This window comes from Oncorhynchus keta, chromosome 14 (assembly GCF_023373465.1).
Source record: "Oncorhynchus keta strain PuntledgeMale-10-30-2019 chromosome 14, Oket_V2, whole genome shotgun sequence".
Classification (NCBI taxonomy): domain Eukaryota; kingdom Metazoa; phylum Chordata; class Actinopteri; order Salmoniformes; family Salmonidae; genus Oncorhynchus; species Oncorhynchus keta.
In genome coordinates, this window is record NC_068434.1 from 25,840,749 (window position 1) to 25,860,395 (window position 19,647).

General features: G+C 46.6%; 2 protein-coding genes across 10 annotated transcripts in view; one reads left to right on the forward strand and one right to left on the reverse strand.

The window, feature by feature from the left end:
- The window catches only part of LOC118393083 (myotubularin-related protein 3-like), a 34,923-nt gene extending 18,164 nt beyond the window's left edge, over window positions 1-16,759 (forward strand). For 2 of the 8 annotated variants that reach the window (XM_035785352.2, XM_035785355.2), the window contains 16 exons: window positions 1,195-1,277; window positions 1,397-1,563; window positions 1,670-1,766; window positions 2,755-2,868; window positions 3,132-3,343; window positions 3,579-3,716; window positions 3,928-4,039; window positions 4,546-4,741; window positions 4,932-5,117; window positions 5,403-5,573; window positions 5,904-6,049; window positions 6,735-8,427; window positions 8,639-8,749; window positions 8,911-8,999; window positions 10,313-10,339; window positions 10,948-15,042. In XM_035785352.2, the coding sequence (XP_035641245.2) occupies window positions 1,195-1,277; window positions 1,397-1,563; window positions 1,670-1,766; window positions 2,755-2,868; window positions 3,132-3,343; window positions 3,579-3,716; window positions 3,928-4,039; window positions 4,546-4,741; window positions 4,932-5,117; window positions 5,403-5,573; window positions 5,904-6,049; window positions 6,735-8,427; window positions 8,639-8,749; window positions 8,911-8,999; window positions 10,313-10,339; window positions 10,948-11,125 (3,720 nt within the window). In that variant the 3' untranslated portion in view covers window positions 11,126-15,042. Of the gene's footprint in view, window positions 1-1,194; window positions 1,278-1,396; window positions 1,564-1,669; window positions 1,767-2,754; window positions 2,869-3,131; window positions 3,344-3,578; window positions 3,717-3,927; window positions 4,040-4,545; window positions 4,742-4,931; window positions 5,118-5,402; window positions 5,574-5,903; window positions 6,050-6,734; window positions 8,428-8,638; window positions 8,750-8,910; window positions 9,000-10,312; window positions 10,340-10,947; window positions 15,043-16,619 lie in introns of those variants that run through there. The other 6 variants (XM_035785354.2, XM_035785357.2, XR_008063890.1 and 3 more) reach the window with 5 other exon arrangements.
- The window catches only part of LOC118394047 (citron rho-interacting kinase-like), a 128,766-nt gene continuing 124,249 nt past the window's right edge, over window positions 15,131-19,647 (reverse strand). For both annotated transcript variants that reach the window (XM_052461404.1, XM_052461403.1), the window contains 10 exons: window positions 19,365-19,500; window positions 19,103-19,242; window positions 18,889-18,981; window positions 18,571-18,679; window positions 18,225-18,353; window positions 17,946-18,026; window positions 17,717-17,795; window positions 17,238-17,411; window positions 16,609-16,900; window positions 15,131-16,445 (listed from right to left, as the gene is read on the reverse strand). In XM_052461404.1, coding sequence (XP_052317364.1) covers window positions 16,422-16,445; window positions 16,609-16,900; window positions 17,238-17,411; window positions 17,717-17,795; window positions 17,946-18,026; window positions 18,225-18,353; window positions 18,571-18,679; window positions 18,889-18,981; window positions 19,103-19,242; window positions 19,365-19,500 — 1,257 coding nt within the window. In that variant the 3' untranslated portion in view covers window positions 15,131-16,421. The remainder of the gene's footprint in view (window positions 16,446-16,608; window positions 16,901-17,237; window positions 17,412-17,716; window positions 17,796-17,945; window positions 18,027-18,224; window positions 18,354-18,570; window positions 18,680-18,888; window positions 18,982-19,102; window positions 19,243-19,364; window positions 19,501-19,647) is intronic.

Consider the following 19,647-nt stretch of genomic DNA (forward strand, 5'->3'; position numbering starts at 1 on the left):
CTCCTAACCATCCAGGAACAATTTGGTGTCAAACAATGCCTTTTCCAGCATGGAGCACCTTGCCATAAGGCAAAAGTGATAACTAAGTGGCTCGGGGAACAAAACATTGAATTTTTTTTGGTCCTTAATCCCATTGAGAACTTGTGGTCAATCCTCAAGAGACGGATGGACAAACAAAAACCCACAAATTCTGACAAGCTCCAAGCATTGATTATGCAAGAATGGGCTGTCATCAGTCAGGATGTGGCCCAGAAGTTAATTGACAGCATGCCAGGGCGGATTGCAGAGGTCTTGAATAAGAATGGTCAACACTGCAAATATTGAGTCTTTGCATCAACTTCGTGTAATTGTCAATAAAAGCCTATGACACTTGTGAAATGCTTGTAATTATACTTCAGTATGCCATTGTAAAATCTGACAAAAATATCTAAAGACACTGAATCAGCACAGTTTGTGGAAAACTTTTGGCCACGACTGTAGGTGTGATCGAGAAAGCTTAGAATGGATCTACCAATTATCAGGCTAGATCTATAACTTACATTTTTATGTGAATTTGGTTGAGTTGCCCACGAAGCTACATGTTGGATCTCTTCAGTATAATACTGTAGTTTTGGTGGTATTTGTAAATATGTGGTATTTGTGGTATTTGTAAATAGTAAATATGAGGCGATAGGGCTGCAGATGAACATTTACTGCACATTGATCCAGCAGTTTTACGTACTGAATCAGTACACGAGGGAAGCACATCAAATCGGAAGGCGGTGCTAAAGGAGATGTGAAAATGGCAACCTTTGCCTGGGAAATGCTATTTGACATCTAATGCAGCTAGTTTGGCAGCTGTGAAGGAGTAGTATGTGCTCAGATTTTCAAGGTGACAGCAGTGTAGCCTTTAGTTCTCCTCGCATGATCGGCATTATCACACTTAATGTGAAACATTTAACTAGCCCACTAACTTGTTTTGAAATGTAGACATTTTGTTGGTGGCGATATTGCACAAGCATTTACTGCATGTGCTTGTGACTTCTGCTCTTACTTTAGGATGTCCCCTTGTGTGACTGTAGTGCACATGTAGGCCTAGAGCCTGAAACTAGCTTATTTGTTTGTGTGAGAGAAAGTCAGCTTGCTGGTTTGGAGATTGTGGTACACCAGAGTGTGACTGTTGTGTTCCTGTGTCTGTGTTTATTCTCTCACCAGGTCCCTCTGCAGCTCATAGAGACTGTGGAGTGTCGTGACATGTTCCAGCTCCATGTCACCTGCAAGGACTGTAAAGTCGTCAGGTAGTAGGACCAACTGAAACAATACACACATGCATATTGCGTGCAACATTTTTGCTGATGTTCATGTCTTGGTTTAGGCCTATAAGCTAGTATGTATGATTGTGCTGCTTGTCTCCCAGGTGTCAATTCTCCACCTTAGAGCAGTGTCAGGAGTGGCTGAAGCGGCTGAACGCTGCGGTCCGCCCTCCGTCTTGCTTGGAGGACCTCTTCTCCTTCCCCTTCCATGCCTGGTGTGTGGACGTGTATGCCGGGGAGAAGGAGCAGCACGGGGAGTTGTGCAGGCCAGGTACATAGACCAGGACACCGGTGTCCTCAGACAACCTCTACTCAGATCCTTCCTGTCATTTTGGCTAATCTCATCTCTCCTCATGTGTCCCTGTGTGCTCTGTTAGGAGAGCATGTGACCTCCTGGTTCAAGAATGAGGTGGAGAGGATGGGCTTTGACACTCAAAACGCCTGGAGGATATCTGACATCAACAGCAAGTTCAGGTATGAGCAGCTAACAGCCCCCTGACAGCCTGCATCCTACAGGGCTGATCTGATTACCAGGCCTCCCAGGGTAGTGCCATGATAACTGTCTGCTGTCACCCTGCTGCACACACTGCTCTGTGTGTCTGATACAGAGGCTGGTTGTACTGTTGTCCTCCACTGGTGAGGAGCCTCGTGTAGATAAGGACCTTGTCAACGATTAGGTGTCCAGGAATAGGGACATTTTAGAGGCATCACTCAGCCTGTGCCCCCCTCTCCTCCTGTTCTAAACCCTGCCCCCCTCTCCTCCTGTTCTAAACCCTGCCCCCCTCTCCTCCTGTTCTAAACCCTGCCCCCTCTCCGCCTGTTCTAACCCCTGCCCCCCTCTCCGCCTGTTCTAACCCCTGCCCCCCTCTCCGCCTGTTCTAACCCCTCTCCCCCTGTTCTAACCCCTGCCCCCCTCTCCGCCTGTTCTAACCCCTCTCCGCCTGTACTAACCCCTGCCCCCCTCTCCTCCTGTTCTAACCCCTCGCCGCCTGTTCTAACCCCTGCCCCCTCTCCGCCTGTTCTAACCCCTCTCCCCCTGTTCTAACCCCTCTCCGCCTGTACTAACCCCTGCCCCCCCTCTCCGCCTGTTCTAACCCCTCTCCCCCTGTTCTAACCCCTCTCCGCCTGTACTAACCCCTGCCCCCCCTCTCCTCCTGTTCTCACCCCTCCGCCTGTTCTAACCCCTGCCCCCCTCTCCCCCTGTTCTAACCCCTCTCCTCCTATTCTAACCCCTCTCCTCCTATTCTAACCCCTCTCCTCCTGTTCTAACCCCTCTCCGCCTCTCCGCCTGTTCTAACCCCTCTCCGCCTGTTCTAACCCCTCTCCGCCTGTTCTAACCCCTCTCCTAACCCCTCTCCGCCTGTTCTAACCCCTCTCCGCCTGTTCTAACCCCTCTCCCCCTGTTCTAACCCCTCTCCGCCTGTTCTAACCCCTGCCCCCCTCTCTCCCTTGGCATTGCCAGGCTGTGCTCCAGCTATCCGCAGCAGCTCCTGGTGCCAGCCTGGATCACAGACAAGGAGCTGGAGAACGTGGCAGCCTTCCGCTCCTGGAAGAGGTTCCCGGCCGTTGTGTTCAGGTGGGGCTTTCTGTCTTTGTGTAGCGTTGTTAGTCAGAGAGAACAGGGATAGTGTGAACACAATGCAAAGCGAGGACAACTCCTTTCACCCCGAGGTGTGTTTCATGAGTAGGGAGGCTTCCATCTTTGTATATGTATGTTTTTTTGGACTCAATCCTTTTCCTTGTTATTGACTCCAGATGCCAAATGGATCAGAGTTGCTCCATGTTGTTTTCCCACACAGTGCAGTCTGTTCTCCTGACTGTCCCATGCCTTTCCTCCAGGCACCAGAGCACTGGGGCTGTGATTGCCCGCTGCGGCCAGCCGGAGGTCAGTTGGTGGGGCTGGAGGAATGCAGACGACGAGCACCTGGTCCAGTCCATCGCCAGGGCCTGTGCTGTGGACTGCAGCTCCCGCAAACACCTGGCAAACGGATCCTACATCAATGGAACCAATGGAATCATCGGCACCAATGACCTCGTGGACACTGACTTCGGTCAGTCCACAACACACAAACATGCACACATTCTCACACCCATACCGTACACACAGAGTGCTGAAGCAGCACCTTTCCATCTGTTTGTGTGGCTTTGCTGCAGACACATGGTTGTGCAATGTGGGCCTGTCAGGACTTGTGCTGGTCCCTCTTAGACATTTATTACCGCTTTTATTTGATAATACTGACTGTCATCAGCTATGCAGAGATTTCATTCCGGTTGTGTCTCTTCGAGTTTCAGAATCGTCCCTGACGAACAGCTCGGAGGTAGAGACGCTGGCCATCCAGCCACAAAAGCTGCTGATCCTGGATGCCAGGTCCTATGCAGCCGCTGTGGCCAACAGGGCCAAGGGAGGGGGCTGTGAATGCCCAGGTAAGATGGCTCATCTCTGGGCCAGTGGATCCAGGAGACTGAGGTCAATGGGTTTGCATGGAAGCATGTTATTGTCAACTTAATGTCAACAGAAAAACTGTACAAACTCGCAATCTGTACTGTTATTTTTCTGCCCTAGAGTAGTTGTTTTGGTATTAATGATATGTTAATTTGTCACAAACGGACTCTCATCATCTCCTCCTCCATACAGAGTACTACCCCAACTGTGAGGTGGTGTTCATGGGCATGGCCAACATCCACTCCATCCGCAAGAGTTTCCAGTCCCTGCGTTTCCTCTGCACCCAGATGCCCGACCCGGCCAAGTGAGTTGTGCCTCTAGCACTGCAGTGGAGGTCCATTCCGAATCCAAGATGAATTACAAAAGCAGAGACCACCTACTCCACTCCAGTTTGTTGCCATGGTGGCTTAGTAACTGTACTAATCCCAGTTGGGTTTTAGCCTTGCCCACACATCTGGTTCTGGTTTAGGAACCCGGCCCAGCCCACAACTAAAGGATCTCTTTCCATCTGAACTTTCACATTCCACTCTGCCATTTGTAATTGAATCAAAATGTCTCCCTTGAACCAAGAGTATGTTGTTGAAAGTACTCAGACTCAATAATAGTAAGCCCTTTTCATAACTATGGTCAAATTCAATGAAACAGACATATTAAACATGCATATTTAAGAGCCTCTTGCTCGTCACATTTAGAGGTCTTTGGTTTGTCTTTATCTAAGATGAGCTGTTGTGTTTATAAGTCAGTGCTTGGTGTGACTGAGTATGGGAGTAGTTTGTGTACACTACAGCTTAACCGGCTCTCCCTCTGTAGCTGGCTGTCTGCTCTGGAGAGCACCAAGTGGCTGCAGCATCTATCTCTGCTGCTGAAGGCTGCCCTGCTGGTGTTGAACGCTGTGGACCGCGACCACAGACCTGTTCTGGTGCACTGCTCTGACGGATGGGACCGCACGCCCCAGATCGCTGCCCTGTCCAAGCTCTTGTTGGACCCATACTACCGCACCATTGAGGTAGGCTGGCTGGGACAATCATTGGGCCCCGTTGATCGTTGTATTGGAACATTTTTAGGTTGATTAACAATTAGACATAAACAGAGGCACATTTTAGATGGCTGGAATAAATGCATGTGTGCCCCTCTTAAAGTATAACATCCATTTTGACTGAAATGTATCTCTTGCTGTTGGTATGATTTCTCTACAGGGTTTCCAGGTGCTGGTGGAGACTGAGTGGCTGGACTTTGGCCATAAGTTTGCTGACCGCTGTGGCCATGGGGAGAACTCAGAGGACCTGAACGAGCGCTGCCCGGTCTTCCTGCAGTGGCTGGACTGTGTTCACCAGCTCCAAAGGCAGTTCCCATGCTCCTTTGAGTTCAATGAGGCCTTCCTGGTAAGGAGGATGACCATAGACCTGAATAGGATGGAATCAAACTCACTTAGTCAGGAATTGGATGCAACTCAAATGTTTATATTTGGATTAGTATGAATTACAGTCAAATGTTGTTGGTTTGAGTTACTGTTTTTATCTAGCTGATCTGTAATTACCCTGGAGAGTTTTGTAATATTTTAGGCTCCGAGATGCATGGCATTTTTTACTCACTATCATTATCATACCTGAGATTTGAGCATGCTCCGACATGTTTGTGTGTTTCTGGTCCTGTGTTTGTCTGTGCAGGTGAAGATGGTGCAGCATTCCTACTCGTGTCTGTTTGGCACCTTCCTGTGCAACAGTGGGAAGGAGAGAGAGGACCGTCAGGTTCGGGAGAGGACCTGCTCCGTGTGGTCACTGCTGCGACCAGCCAACCGCGCCTTGAGGAACATGCTCTACTCCTCCCACTCCGAGACTGTATGTCTGCTCTCTGTTTGCTCACCCCTTTATATGGGAACATTCCTCCATGCCTTTTATACAATGGGGGCGGGGTACTTCTAGGGGATGCCCCAGAGTGCTACCATTTATTATTTTTCTTTACTTAAAATGTTCATGGTCCTAGAATTAAACTTTAATTTATGACACAAACAATGTCATCTTATCTATCTATTTTTGTAGCCACTTTGTTGACATTGTACTGTCTTGCCTTACATGCTCAAGTGTGACTATTTTGTCCATCACATACATTAATATTTATGTTCAACCCCCTGCATATTCCTATATCTAACGTTGGGTCTGTTGTTGTAGGTGCTCCACCCAGTGTGTCATGTACGTAACCTGATGCTGTGGACGGCAGTCTACCTTCCCAGCTCTTCCCCCACCACGCCCTCTGACGAGTCGTGTGCACCCTATCCTGTGCCAGGTGCCAACCCTGAGGACACTCCCCTGGGCAGGTGAGCCTGCCACTCTGCTTCCTCTGATGTAAGATAGACCCAGGTTTCGGGCACCACAGCCAGAGGGACCTCGCTCTGTAACCTGCTCTGTAACCTGCTCTGTAACCTGCTCTGTAACCTGCTCTATAACCTGCTCTATAACCAGCTCAGCTGCCTAATTGCTTTTCACTCACACAATGATCGGTCTGGGAGATGCAAATAGTGTTATCCTCTGCTTATTTAGTCTCTCATGACCTTGTCAGTGTCTTGAAAAGATAAAATAAGTCGGTTGAGGCAGTTTACAACAACATACCTCAAGTATTTTTGTAGCCTTTTGTTATTGACGATAACTGTGTTGAGGACGTGTTTTAAAAACAGTGCTGAATCCGTTCCATTTTCTTTTCCCGCAAGATTATAACTGTCTGTTTTTAGTTCTTCCTTGATCAACAGGTTATGGGGATACATTTGATTACAACACAAATTTTACATAGTCTTCTCAATCACTTGAGCTATGCTTCGCTCCATATTTTCCATTTGTGGACATGCTTGTCTTAATCCTGAACACTATAATATGATTACCTGATTATATACACAGCCTCCACTTCAATCATGAGGCCTCAATGATACGGAGCCATTGTTTAGGGATAAAAGGCTATTTTTTTCCATGTGCTAATCAACTCAATTCATCTCTTTCCTCCCTCGACAGACGTCCAAAGACCCGTTCCTTCGATAACTTGCCCAGCGCATGTGAGCTGGGGAGCTCGCTTGCCCCCAACCGGCGCTCCAGTGACCCAAACCTGAATGAGAAGTGGCAGGACCACCGGCGCTCTCTGGAGCTCAACATCGCTATGGAGCCTGATGGAGGGGGAGCTCAGGAAGGGCTTGCTAACGGCCAGCCTGGAGCAGCAGGGCCTCAGGCAGGCACGGCCGACTCTGAGCCGGAAGACAGCCCTGAAGGAGGGCAGATTGAGCTGAGAGACAGAGCCTCCAAGGGGTTGTTAGCAGCAGGAGAAGAGCTTGAGCTCTCCATTGAGCTGGCTGTGGCAGAGGGACAGATGGAGAACATTCTCCAGGAAGCAACAAAGGAGGAGGTTGGTGCCGATACTCAGAGAGAAGCTAACGCTGCTGCTCCTCCTATTGCCGTGGCTCAAACTCTATTTGATGCTAATGTTAATGGAAGAGAGATGGAGAAAGAGACCAGCACCAGTGATGGTAAGGCTGATAAACAAAGTAAAATCAATGGGGCTGAGAATCAGACTGAGGCTACTATCACTAATGGGCATCACCCAGAGAAGGGCACAGATGAACCTGAGGAGGAGTCTAGTGTCTCTCCAGGCAGTCCCACAGATGTTCCAGAGGAGCAGGAGGTGGACGTTCCAGAGGAGCAGGAGGTGGACGTTCCAGAGGAGCAGGAGGTGGACGTTCCAGAGGAGCAGGAGGTGGACGTTCCAGAGGAGCAGGAGGTGGACGTTCCAGAGGAGCAGGAGGTGGACGTTCCAGAGGAGCAGGAGGTGGTAGAGAAGCAGGAAGAAGTGCTGGTGAAGCATGTTCTGGAGAACCGTACTGCCCAGGAGGAGCCAGACCACAACCCTAGCACCAGCACCCCCAGCCCAGCCCACGCTGCCCTTAGAACTATGATCAATGGCTTTGGAGAGAGGACACCAGTGGCTGCTGAGAATCACCTTCCACCAGAGCTGAAGTCCAGCAGACATCTCTCAGAGGTCCTGGTGCAGGCTGACAAGAGGGCCTCCCTCATGGAGAGCTCAACAGAGACTCTGACTGAAGAGGCCTACACCAGTCCAGAGGCCCCAGGGCAGGTACCCATCTGTGCAGGCCCCCAGCCCTGCTCTGAAGGTAGGAGTCAACCCCCCTGCCACAGGAGAGTGAACGGGGAGGCAGAGCCAGAACAGGGGGCACCCAGGACTTCAAATGGAGGACACAAGCGGCCCTCCGTCAGTGCCTTCCATTCTTTGAGTGCTGATCCCAGCAGGGAGGGACCGTGTAATGGCGAGAGCTTGGAGGGGGAGCCCTGCAGTGGCCCTCACTGGGCCAAGGTGAATGGGGAGCGGGCCCCACTGAGCCGCCAGGTGTCCCTGGCCTCCTGCAGCTCCCTGACCCACCACCGCCGGGGCAGCTGCTCCCAGCACCGCTGCCTCCATGCCCTACCGGGGCGCCCTGCCGCCACACCCAGCCCCGAGCAGCCGGCCCGCAGTCACCTGGACGATGATGGGCTGATGCTCCACACGGACGCCATCCAGCAGCGGTTGAGGCAGATCGAGGCAGGCCACCAGATGGAGGTGGAGATGCTGAAGAAGCAGGTGCAGGAGCTGTGGAGCCGCCTGGAGAGCCATCACTACGCAGCGTCCCTCAGGATCAACGGAGATCTGGGAGACGAAGTGGTAAGACCCGGCCTCGTCCTGCAGAGAGATGACTTGGCAGTTAAGAGCTGTGACTAAGTGATTTGAGTGAGGATTTTCAAAAATGATTTGATCAGACTGACAGTGCTGGAACTAGACATTTGAGGGGAGAACCACTTTAATTGTTAATATTTAGTCAGATGTGAAATTCCAAAGATACTGAGTTTCTGTTATCTCATTCCCTCCCACTCAGACCTCAATGACAGACTCAGAGTATAACCTGGATGCTAGCTGCCTGTCCCGCTGCAGCACAGAGCTCTTTTCTGAGGCTAGCTGGGAGCAGGTGGACAAGAATGACACTGAGGTAAGCTGCCTGGCGGAATGGGATGCTACAAGAGGGGACCTGGAGGAGGGGTGGAAGATGAATGATGGACTATAGTGGCTGTAGAGACTGGGAGTTCACAGATAAAGTTTGGCTGACCTTAAGATGCTAGCTGAGAACTGCCATTTGGCTGCCTGTTGCAGGTGACCCGCTGGTACCCGGACCACTTGGCAGCCCAGTGCTACGGGTGTGAGAGTAGGTTCTGGCTCGCCACCAGGAAGCATCACTGCAGGTAACCAACCACAGGCTTTTGTCCTTGCTATGGTTTGAACCGGGCCTTGGCTGCACCTAGACACACTGCTATCACTTCTGATGTGATGAGACTTAACTCAGGAGACACTGCCTCAGTTCAAGCTTGTTGATATCAGTTTTCTACTCATTTTTCTTATTCCTTCCCCCTGAGATCCTGCTGTTCCGTTTGGGTCTTTTTTTGCTTTGTGATTAGCCTTATGCCCGCAGACATCTGTAATAGAATGACAATTTTCATTATCATTTATCATGACCATTTTGTGAGAGAAGACAAACATTTTGTTTTCTTCATGGATGTTGTGGATGTGCTTATGAATGGGACAGATCTGCCATGCAGGTGCTGTAGTGTCTGCATTCCCTCTTTTGGTTTTCTCATTTCCTCATATTGTTATCCTTTCTACTTCCCTGGTACTCTGGGCCAATGTGGGACAGCTTCAACATGTTGCCACTGCTACTTAGATTTCCACAGTGCTCCAAAAGCTGCATATCTATAAGCTGTCTGTACCTTTTTTTTTTTTTTTTTTTTACCTTTATTTAACCAGGCAAGTCAGTTAAGAACATATTCTTATTTTCAATGACGGCCTGGGAACAGTGGGTTGGTTAACTGCCTGTTCAGGGGCAGAACGACAGATCTCGGGGGTTTGAACTCGCAACCTTCCGGTTACTAGTCCAACGCTCTAACCACTAGGCTACGCTGCCGCCCTTAAGCCATAGTCAGCAAATTAGTTTACCAGCACCATTTTGGTCCCTGTCCAACAGAATGCTCACAATGCCACATTGTAGCCTACAAACAAAGCATTTTAGTTTCTTCCCTGTTATGCCAACTGGAGCTTTTACAAGGTGCCTTGTGTTTGAGCCCAGGTGTAAAGGCCTTACATGACAATTAGCTTGTTGGCAATATGTTAACATTTGGGCTATTTGCGACGTTTGCAAAACTGTTTAGGGCTGATTGCAGACATCTAGTGAAATTTAGAGATTGTTTGAATGCGCAGTTTAAATCAAGGCCATTCAAGACTGACCTTTTCATAGTATGTGCTACTGGTATCACCCAGTCAAGACCACAGTGAAGTAACGTTTTTGAATCTGTGCCGTAATGGGAGCAGCCTATGTAAAGAGGTCTAGTATTTGTTATGCATGGAACTGGGAAAGTAGGGTTTCTACAGTATCTGAGTGAGTGTGATAGGGAGAGATGTTGTCTGTATTAGCAGTGTAGACTAGATGAGAACAGTTTTTGTGAGTCTGGTCTGGGCCACACTGATGGTTGCTCTTGTCCATTCTGTACCCTCTCCTCCACAGTGACAGGGAGCCTGTCCAAGAGGTCTGGTGAGATATGGCTTCACTGTCCCCTCTCTCACCTACCTTCCCTCTAATCCTGCATTGCTCCACCTTTTTGGTTGACTTCATCCTAACCTAACCCCCACCCCTTACCTATTGGAAAACCACCCTGCTCAGACACTTTATGTTGGCAGCATTCTCCTTAAGAAAGTCAGATGGCTCTCACATGACCGTGATGGCCATATCCTGTCTGGTCATGTGGAAGGTATGAGCATGAAGCTGAGAATGGCTGGCAGTTGTCTGCAAATATGTATTAACAACTCATCTGTTTTTCATGGCAGTGCAAGGGGTGCATTTAGTGAGTGGGCTATAGGGGAAGTTTTTGTTTTCAGGCCTTTTGCCAATACTTCCACCTGGAAATGTCTAATCAGTGACCAAAGTGTTGAGCCACTAGTCTGAAAACATACAGGACCATGTCAGGTTTTCTTATCAGGGTGTCAGTATAACAAGTTATGATGAGTATAAAGATATTGCGCTACATATTAAATCAAAGGGTCTTACTTTTAATTGCTGCATGGATTTTTCTCTCATATCCACTAAACAGCCCCTCTGTGATGGAGACTGAACCTGTGCTGTCTCACTGTCTCCCCCTGTAGGAACTGTGGGAATGTATTCTGTGCCAGCTGCTGCGACCAGAAGCTACCCGTGCCAAGCCAGCAGCTATTTGAGCCCACCCGTGTTTGTAAGACCTGCTACGGCAGCCTCCAGATCAATACAGCTCCCAATCCCATGGAACTGGAGCTGGAGGAACCCATCACAGCCAGCTCCAACTAGGGCCCTGGGAGGGGCAGGGCTGAGCCCCCCAGCCAATACTCAGCTAGCCACTGACACGGTCAGGCACTCTACTGATGAGCTCAGGAGCTGCAGAATGTCCCATGTACGTGTTTGCTGCAAAATATTGATTTTCATGTATATAGGTCTGCAATGCCAGATGTAGTGGAGGAGGTGAACAAGGTGTTTTTGCTAGATGCTAAGCACTTTGAATGGTGGTTATGCACAGGAATGGATGAATGGACAGATTGATGGAAGGGTGTGTGACAACACACAGAGGACTGCTGGTAGTGTTTGTCGACGTGGTGTAGGACTGGGGCAGCGATAGAGCAAGGATAGCCTGTCTGGTCCCGCTGTCCAGGGGGGGCACGAGAGGGTCATCTCCGAATGATGCTGCAAAGTCTTCTTGAGGGCTTGTGTTCATTTTTTAAAAAACCAACCTATAGTTCTCTTACAGGAGTGGTACCATCATCCATCCCCTAGGGACTTTTCTGAAGCTCCAGTGCTTCAGAAACCACTTCTGGTGTCCAGAATAGGGCTGGACTGTGTTGGCAAGACCTTCCATTGACTTCTGGGGAACACCTGGATGAATTTGGGCAGAATTTCAACTTGAGCTAAGCAGGGAGGGTATTTGGGAGTTACTGAGATCTAACAAGTGTTAGTTTTTGAATTGCATCAAAGTGTGAATCCTCTCATAGCTGGTTCCATTTTGCAACTCTCTTGGCGTGAATAGGTGCCACACACTAATGGTAGACGGTGTAGATAATGTTGACAGCTGGTATTATTACAAAGCTTCTGAACCAATGCCGCGTTCAAAACAACTGGGATCTCAGATTAATCATGTCAGTGATCGTCAGGTCGGGAAGTCAGAGCTCTAGAAAGAGGCCTGAATGGATGACTGTTCACAGAGATTTTTATCAGTCGGAACTAGTTGTTTTACGAGTTTCCAGTTGTTTTGAACTCGGCATAAATGTAATTTGACATTGTCACTAGTTTTCAGAGACCTAAATAAGCTCGAGGAGAGGCTATGGAAATGCATTAATTTACTCTGCCCATCACTTCAAATTAGATGTCATGGATTGAACATGACATCACGTTCAATCCATCACAACCAGAGTTTAATAGGAAGTGGTGTAATGGTTGTCATGGGGTCACTAAGGGATGTGCTTTAGTCATGTTACTGTATCAGTGTCCTCCTGTGATGACAGGAACTCATTTACCAATGTGTCCTCATCTGCAGGATGGGTGAATTATTACCCAACACTGCCTGCTTATTTAGTAACTAACTTCCTTGAACATAATGAAACAGCCCTAAAATATTAAGTTGAGTCATACATGCATCACAATCTTTCCCTTTGAACATCCTCAACCACCATTGCGTCATGTCCTATATAAACCGAGGAAGTGCTGGATAGTACAAGAGGATGAAATGTATAGTACTGTGTCTCTGTGGAACATCCAGTGTTGTTCTCTTAGCTGGTTAGCTCGGTTTTCTCCTGCTGAATTGAGAAGTCACTTATTTCATCTCTCTTCAATAAACTCCTCTGATACATTTTTGTAACATAAATAATATATTCAGATAAGTATATAGCGTTTAAGAAACTATGTATAGAAGAATCCTTTTATAGTGGCTTACCAAATTAGTCACCATAAACCTTTACATTTGTATCTTTTTCTTTTGCTGATTGCTGAAAAAAACCCTAATTTCAACCTGTTGGAAACAGGAATCTTTATTTTTTTAAGGAGGCATGTTCCTGTTTTGATGCTGCAGTGGTTTTCCATTTTATTGCGATCAGTACCTGTTTTCATTATTTATTGATGTTGTATTCTTGAATTGCTGTCTCAAATTTAGACAATTACATTGCCACAGGATAATCGGTGTTTATCAGTAGTGGATCTTAAGGGCCGTGAGAAAAGATGGCCCAAATCGATGAGATTCCCATGCACTGACAGAATGGTGGTCAGAAACAACAACCTAATACTATACCCCCACCTCCCACTCACATACGGTCAGGCATACCCCACTCATATACAGTACATGTACACACTACCTCTACCATACAGACAGGAGCTCCACACACTCATACATGCACACAGATATTCTCACTGTGCTTGTAGTAGTTGATATTTGCTTTTCAGATGTTCGCCATCAATATTGGCCTTTTGTTATGAATGATATTTGGGTTTTATGAGAATTAAATGTACAAATACAACCCTATACGATGTCAAATGATATCCTTCAAGACTGCCAATCATTAATAATGCCACTTGTCGTACTAGCAGGACACAAATGAATCACGGGATTTCAGCAATTGTTATTATTCACAACTCTCTACATTTACATTTACATTTAAGTCATTTAGCAGACGCTCTTATCCAGAGCGACTTACAAATTGGTGCATTCACCTTATGACATCCAGTGGAACAGCCACTTTACAATAGTGCATCTAAATCTTTTAAGGGGGAGGGGGGGTGAGAAGGATTACTTTATCCTATCCTAGGTATTCCTTAAAGAGGTGGGGTTTCAGGTGTCTCCGGAAGGTGGTGATTGACTCCGCTGTCCTGGCGTCGTGAGGGAGTTTGTTCCACCATTGGGGGCCAGAGCAGCGAACAGTTTTGACTGGGCTGAGCGGGAACTGTACTTTCTCAGTGGTAGGGAGGCGAGCAGGCCAGAGGTGGATGAACGCAGTGCCCTTGTTTGGGTGTAGGGCCTGATCAGAGCCTGATCAGCAGTCTGTGTGAAAGAGCCATGTATAGTTTGAACAGCCATCTTGTAAAACCATCTGAGGGCTTAGACCAAACTCTTGACTGTTGATCTCTTTCAATGACCCCCTGAATAGCTTATACTGTGTACATTTCAATGGCTGGACTAAGTGGTCCATAGCTTCAGATCTCAAAGCCATGTGGGTCTTTCTGGTCATACTTTCCCAAACTGAGGTTTGACATTGAGGGCTAAATTAGGTTCAGAGTAATGCTCCTTTAGACACTCATTTACTTCTGGCTTCCATTAGTGTCCCTGTCGCACTCTGGCATGGCGAGGCTAGAGGCTTTGTAGGGCAGTTTCACCATTAGTTGTTTTGCATAGCATTTCAGTTAAAGTAGACACTGCCACAGAAATACATCAAACAATAAAGCTGACAATGAGTCTGTTCTATTCAGTATTATGTCACCCACAGAAGGACTCTCATGAGGGATGAGCCTGTTTTTTCTTTTGGTGCTGTTGTGGGGCATAGCTGGATATGATGATGGGAGTATGTGGAGGGGTTGGATTTACACATTGTCTGTCTGGAGGAGCCCTTACACTTTGTCCAGTTGGGTTTTTGAGTTATTTTGATCTTCTTTGGCTTTCATTTCTCTTCCCTCGTGTGATTTAAGAAGCTGTCCATCACGTAGTTCCCCATAGGAGGCATCCCTGCAATGGCCCAGGAATCCGGTGTAAATGCAAGTGTTTCCGAGCGTGTGTGTCAGAGGGAAACTGGTGCCAAGCAGTTCTTATACAGGTCTTTAACAAAGCAGTGGAGTCTGCTGAGAGACGGCTCATAATAATGGCCCGACCAGCGTAAATGGAATGGCATCAAATACATGGAAACCATGTGTTTTAATCTATTTGAAACTATTCCCACTCCAGCTATTACCATGAGCCCGTCCTCCCCAATTAAGTAGCCACCAACCTCCTGTGTAATAAAGGGATATATAATGTGCTTTTGATTTGTTTTCCTCCTTTACCGTTATCTTTAACAAGCACTTTCAACTTTCTCATGTATCGTCGGTCGCAGAGGACTTTAGCTGTTTCCTGTAACAGGACATAGCAGTTTCTTATAACAACAGCTGCTCTTTTTGTTTAGAATGTTTATTTTCGTTTTGTTGAATTTACTTTAAAGAGCATTACATTGATGTAGAAATAAAGGAAAATAAAGTGGGCTATTTCCATTGGTTATTTGCTAGCCGGAATAGTTTCTCATGCAAAATGAAAAGATGTATGGTACATATCTTGACACATTGCCAGGGTAGCTCAATCATCTTTAATGTATGTACAAAAACCTTTAGTTGTCTTGCAACAATGTATACTTATTGAATACAAATTCATGTGACTACATGACAGAAAAACACAAACCAAAAATCAAGGTAAAAAAAAAAAGCAACTGCTACTCTAAATGACTCATACTCTTCTGATGTGACAAATGTCATATTTTATCAGTAGTGATGAACCCTGAAGATTACTGGACTTCATAATTAGTTCACTGCACAGAAGTAAGAACAGGACATCTGTACCATAATAAGCAGCTGCAGGCAGCAGACTAATGGTCAGCCAGCTCCACTGCCTGCTGGTTCAAATCAAAGACTAAGTTTATAGGCTTATTATTCTTCTTAGGCTACAAGTGTTCCTTGTATTAAATATACTTAACATGTATTTTGTCCATTAGTATGGTAAGACTAACTTATGAAACAATCATATGCAATAAGATATCAAAGTCCATTTAATAAAAAAGAAGACTGGTCATGTAGACACAATGAATTTGGAATCCTGCACAGTTAGGGCTCTATTCAGTCTTTAAAGCTGAAGTGTTACAGATTCCATGATCGAAATATAAAGGTAATTTCAGATTGAGCTGACATGCAGCGTTTACCGTGAATGCAGTCTCCGCTAAAACGGGAACATTGCTTATAAATTTCAATCATGCTGTAAAGCTGAATTTCTGCGACGCAGATTGACTAGAGCCCTTAATTTCAAGTTCAAAGTGAAAAGCTCATGAGTATTGCCTTCTCGGAACCCATATTATTTGTACAGTACATGGGTGATTAAATATTGGCATGATTGACCGTCCAGAGAAAAGCAAAAATTACAGTATTGCATCTGGGACGATGAAGATGAGATTTTGAGATTAGATTTCTCTCCCTGCAACATCATTAGAAACATGTCCTTAAAAAATATAGACTTGGCTGTACCAGCCTACTATTCCCTTTTCGCTATAAAAACTGGAACAATATTTACAACTTTGATTTTAGTACTTATAAAGGTTTATATCCTCGACCCATTAGATCCACAGGGGTTCCCTGCTAATGCTGCTCTGTTGAACAACTATCTGCCATAGGACCATAGCAATGAATACACATATCAGAAAGGACAAGATTGTCAAAGGACATTTCCCCAGTGCAATAGTGTGTTGGCAAATGAATCCAGATTGCACTATATACAGGCGATGGGTTTTCTGATTGGTCACCCTTAGATGGTGTAGCCATGTGCAGAGTGGACAGAGGGTCACACAGCTCCTCTCTCCTAGATCTCTCCTTGTGTTACTCACACAGACGACTGGTCCCACACCTAAAATACAGAGATGGATAGCCATAGAAACTTGTCACAGAAGAGCAACTCTACTCATATGTAGTACTGCACTATTGAGTGTGCCAGCTTTACAATCGATAATTTAAAAAAATTGGGCAGTCGATGTAATTGAGATTTTCCTAGTGTGGCTGTGTAACTGTACCTTGTTGACAGGGGTGAGCTGTGTGCGGCGGTCAGAGCCGGAGTGGAGACGTTGGCGGTCGTCAAAGCTCCCAGGGGACCTCTCTCTGCGGCTGTCCAGTCTGGGGCCTGGGGACTTCTCTCTGTCCAGGGGGCGCGCCGGGGACTTGTCCCGCCGGAACTCAGTTCGGCCCTCCCGGAAGCGGTGTGGTGTGCTGGGCTCACGGTGAAGCCCCTCATGGCTGCTCGGACCCGAGGCCAGACGCTTGGAGATGTGCTCTGTGTATGTAGGTGGTCCTCTCTTACTGGGGCTGCTGTAGATGCCAGAGCAAAAGACAAATGTATGGAGACAAATAAATAGGCTGTTGTTTCAGCTCAAAAGAGAGAAAAGTCAGATCGATAAAACCATGACTACAGATTTGGGCTTTAATTGAAACAATGGCTAAAATATATTTGGCTGCCAAACTAAGTATCAGCAATGAAAACTCAAAACAGCAGGTGGCACTGTATACCCTTCCAACATTTAGCATTAGACTTATAACCCAGTGTTTCCTTTGTTTACTTGTATGTGCAAGTACTACCCTTCCATAGAAGTAGTTGATGGTACAGGGCCATCAGCTAAAGGTTTAGAACATGACAGGGAGAGCTCACCCGCGGCTGGAGCCGGTCCTCTGCAACTCCCCAGACTCCCTGACCAGGTTGCCCTTGCAGCAGATGACCCGCAGCTTGTTCTGGTAGGAGGAGGCCAGGTAGATGGCCCCAGAAGAGATGGCTGGACCCAGGTAACGGGGGTTAGGGATGTCCAGGTGGGCTAGCACTGGAGGGCTACACACAGGTACATAGAGAGGCAGGGTTAGGATTAAGTCTGGAAATACACTTACCCAACATTCAATTCAGTGAGTTGAGAGGAAGTAATAACATCATGCTTAATGGCCTACTGGACAAATAAATCAGCCATTGAGCACAATGGATGAATAGAACAATTAGCATCAGACAGGGAACATTATTGTACTATGTGTTATTCTCAATTTGTCTTATTGATTGTGGTTACATACTCAGATGGATACTGATGCATTTGTCATAATCAAGTTCTTATTGTGTAAGTTTGTATTTCAGTCGTTTTCCTTTACCCAAGTGCAGCATGTCCCTGAACCTCGATCACATCCAAAGAGTTAAAATATGTCACAAACAGGTAGGGCTCTCTGTACGCTGTGCAAGACCGAGAGGAAAGGGTTACATCACAAAAGGCATGGCACACACATTCCTAGCACGTCATGACAATATTGCGTCAAATCCACCACAACGTATACCACTTTGTTAGAAATGTAGTGTATGAAGACAAAGCTTTTCTATACACACCGAAGGCCAGGGGCAGACGACTCCATTTGATCTCTTCGGTGCGGCTCCTTCGTCCATATGTGTCCACAAACACTCCAAACTCTGTGACAGAATAATGGTGTAGAAGAATGCACCTTGGAATGTTTTACAATCATTCTGTGGGCAATATACAGTACATAGGTTGTGTGTGGGAAATACAACACACTATTTCTTCCAATATGTACAGTAAAACAGGTAATACAATATCACAGATGTTAAGATACATTTATTTAAATTGCAAAATGTCAAGGCAGATCTCACCATGGAAGCAGAGCAGGTACTCCTCCATCTGCAGAGTGCTGGTGACCTGCATTATGGAGATGGGGAAGCTGTGGCAGGAGGAAGCAAACACCGCCGAGGCCAGAGACACATCCTTCTTATCCAGGAACTCTACAGGGGCCACACAGTACAACACACTCTCTGTCACAGATAAAGAAATGTAATGGAAATGATTTTGCGGCATCAACCTTTAAAATGTGCAGTAGAGTGGCTAATTTACATGTAGCACTTTTGGATTGGCAACCTTTCATTTCTTGGTACACATGAGTTCCAGTGGGTTTACTGAGAGAAACTGTACAGCAAAAAAAACTCCAAAAAGCCCACTAACCCTCCAGAACATACTGCTTCATCTCAACCTCATAGAACTTGTTGGTGCCGATGATGATGCTGTAGTTGGTCAGGTGGAGGCAGCTGCAGGGCTCCAGAGTCTCTATCTCCTGATAGAGGGGTGGAGGAAGGAGGGCGTTAGGGGAGTAGTGAGGGAATACAACTGATTAACTGATAGGAGGAACATATTTTCTTGAGGTACATGTCTAGTCACTGTGAGCTGTCTTGACGGTTAATTAAATGTCCTCTGTAACCAGAAAATGATGTTTATCATTCCATCTGACTATTTGTGTGTAGTGCACATTGAGGTGATACTCACCTTGCGAATGCAGAACTTGTTGAGGTTATCATTGTAACGCAGAATTGTAATCTTGTTCGGCATTGCAGCACAGATACAAGGCCCATTATCTATCTGTAGACAGACAAATTCACAACATCAGCCACACAGCTAGCATAAGGGATAAACATTTCTTCTGCCAAGGGATAACCAACTGAAACAATGTCCCCAAACCATTGAAAACCAGTGGACTTACTCTGCCTGCAGAGAAGAGGTGGCAGCCCTTGACCGTCTCAAAGATAAATGGTTCCAGTTCAGACTGGGCAGGCAGGTGTGACTGGGCCAGAGACTGCTTCACCTTTTTAATCTCCACCAGACACAGCGCCCTCTCATCCCCTACAGGCCAAACACAGACATTACACCTCTATTCAATTCAGTCTGACTGACAAATAAATTAGACAGTAGTAGACTATGTATATGTGCTGTTATCACTGGTGGAGTCAAGTCAGCTGTCTCACCAACAATCATCAGCAGCTTTTCATGTTCTTTCATGATGTGGATCTGGAAGACTGAGCCCAGGCCAGGGATGTGGGTCAGGGAGTTCTTGATCAGATTCAGGGCGTACAGACCCTCCTCAGAGCCCACTAACACTATCTGTGGGAGGGGAGAGGCCAGACTCACATCACTGAGAGTGTATTGTACACTGTGGAACTACATGAAGTGCATATACAGTACCAGTTTGGACACACCGACCCATTCCAGGGTTTTTCTTTATTTTTACTGATTTTTACATTGGAATTA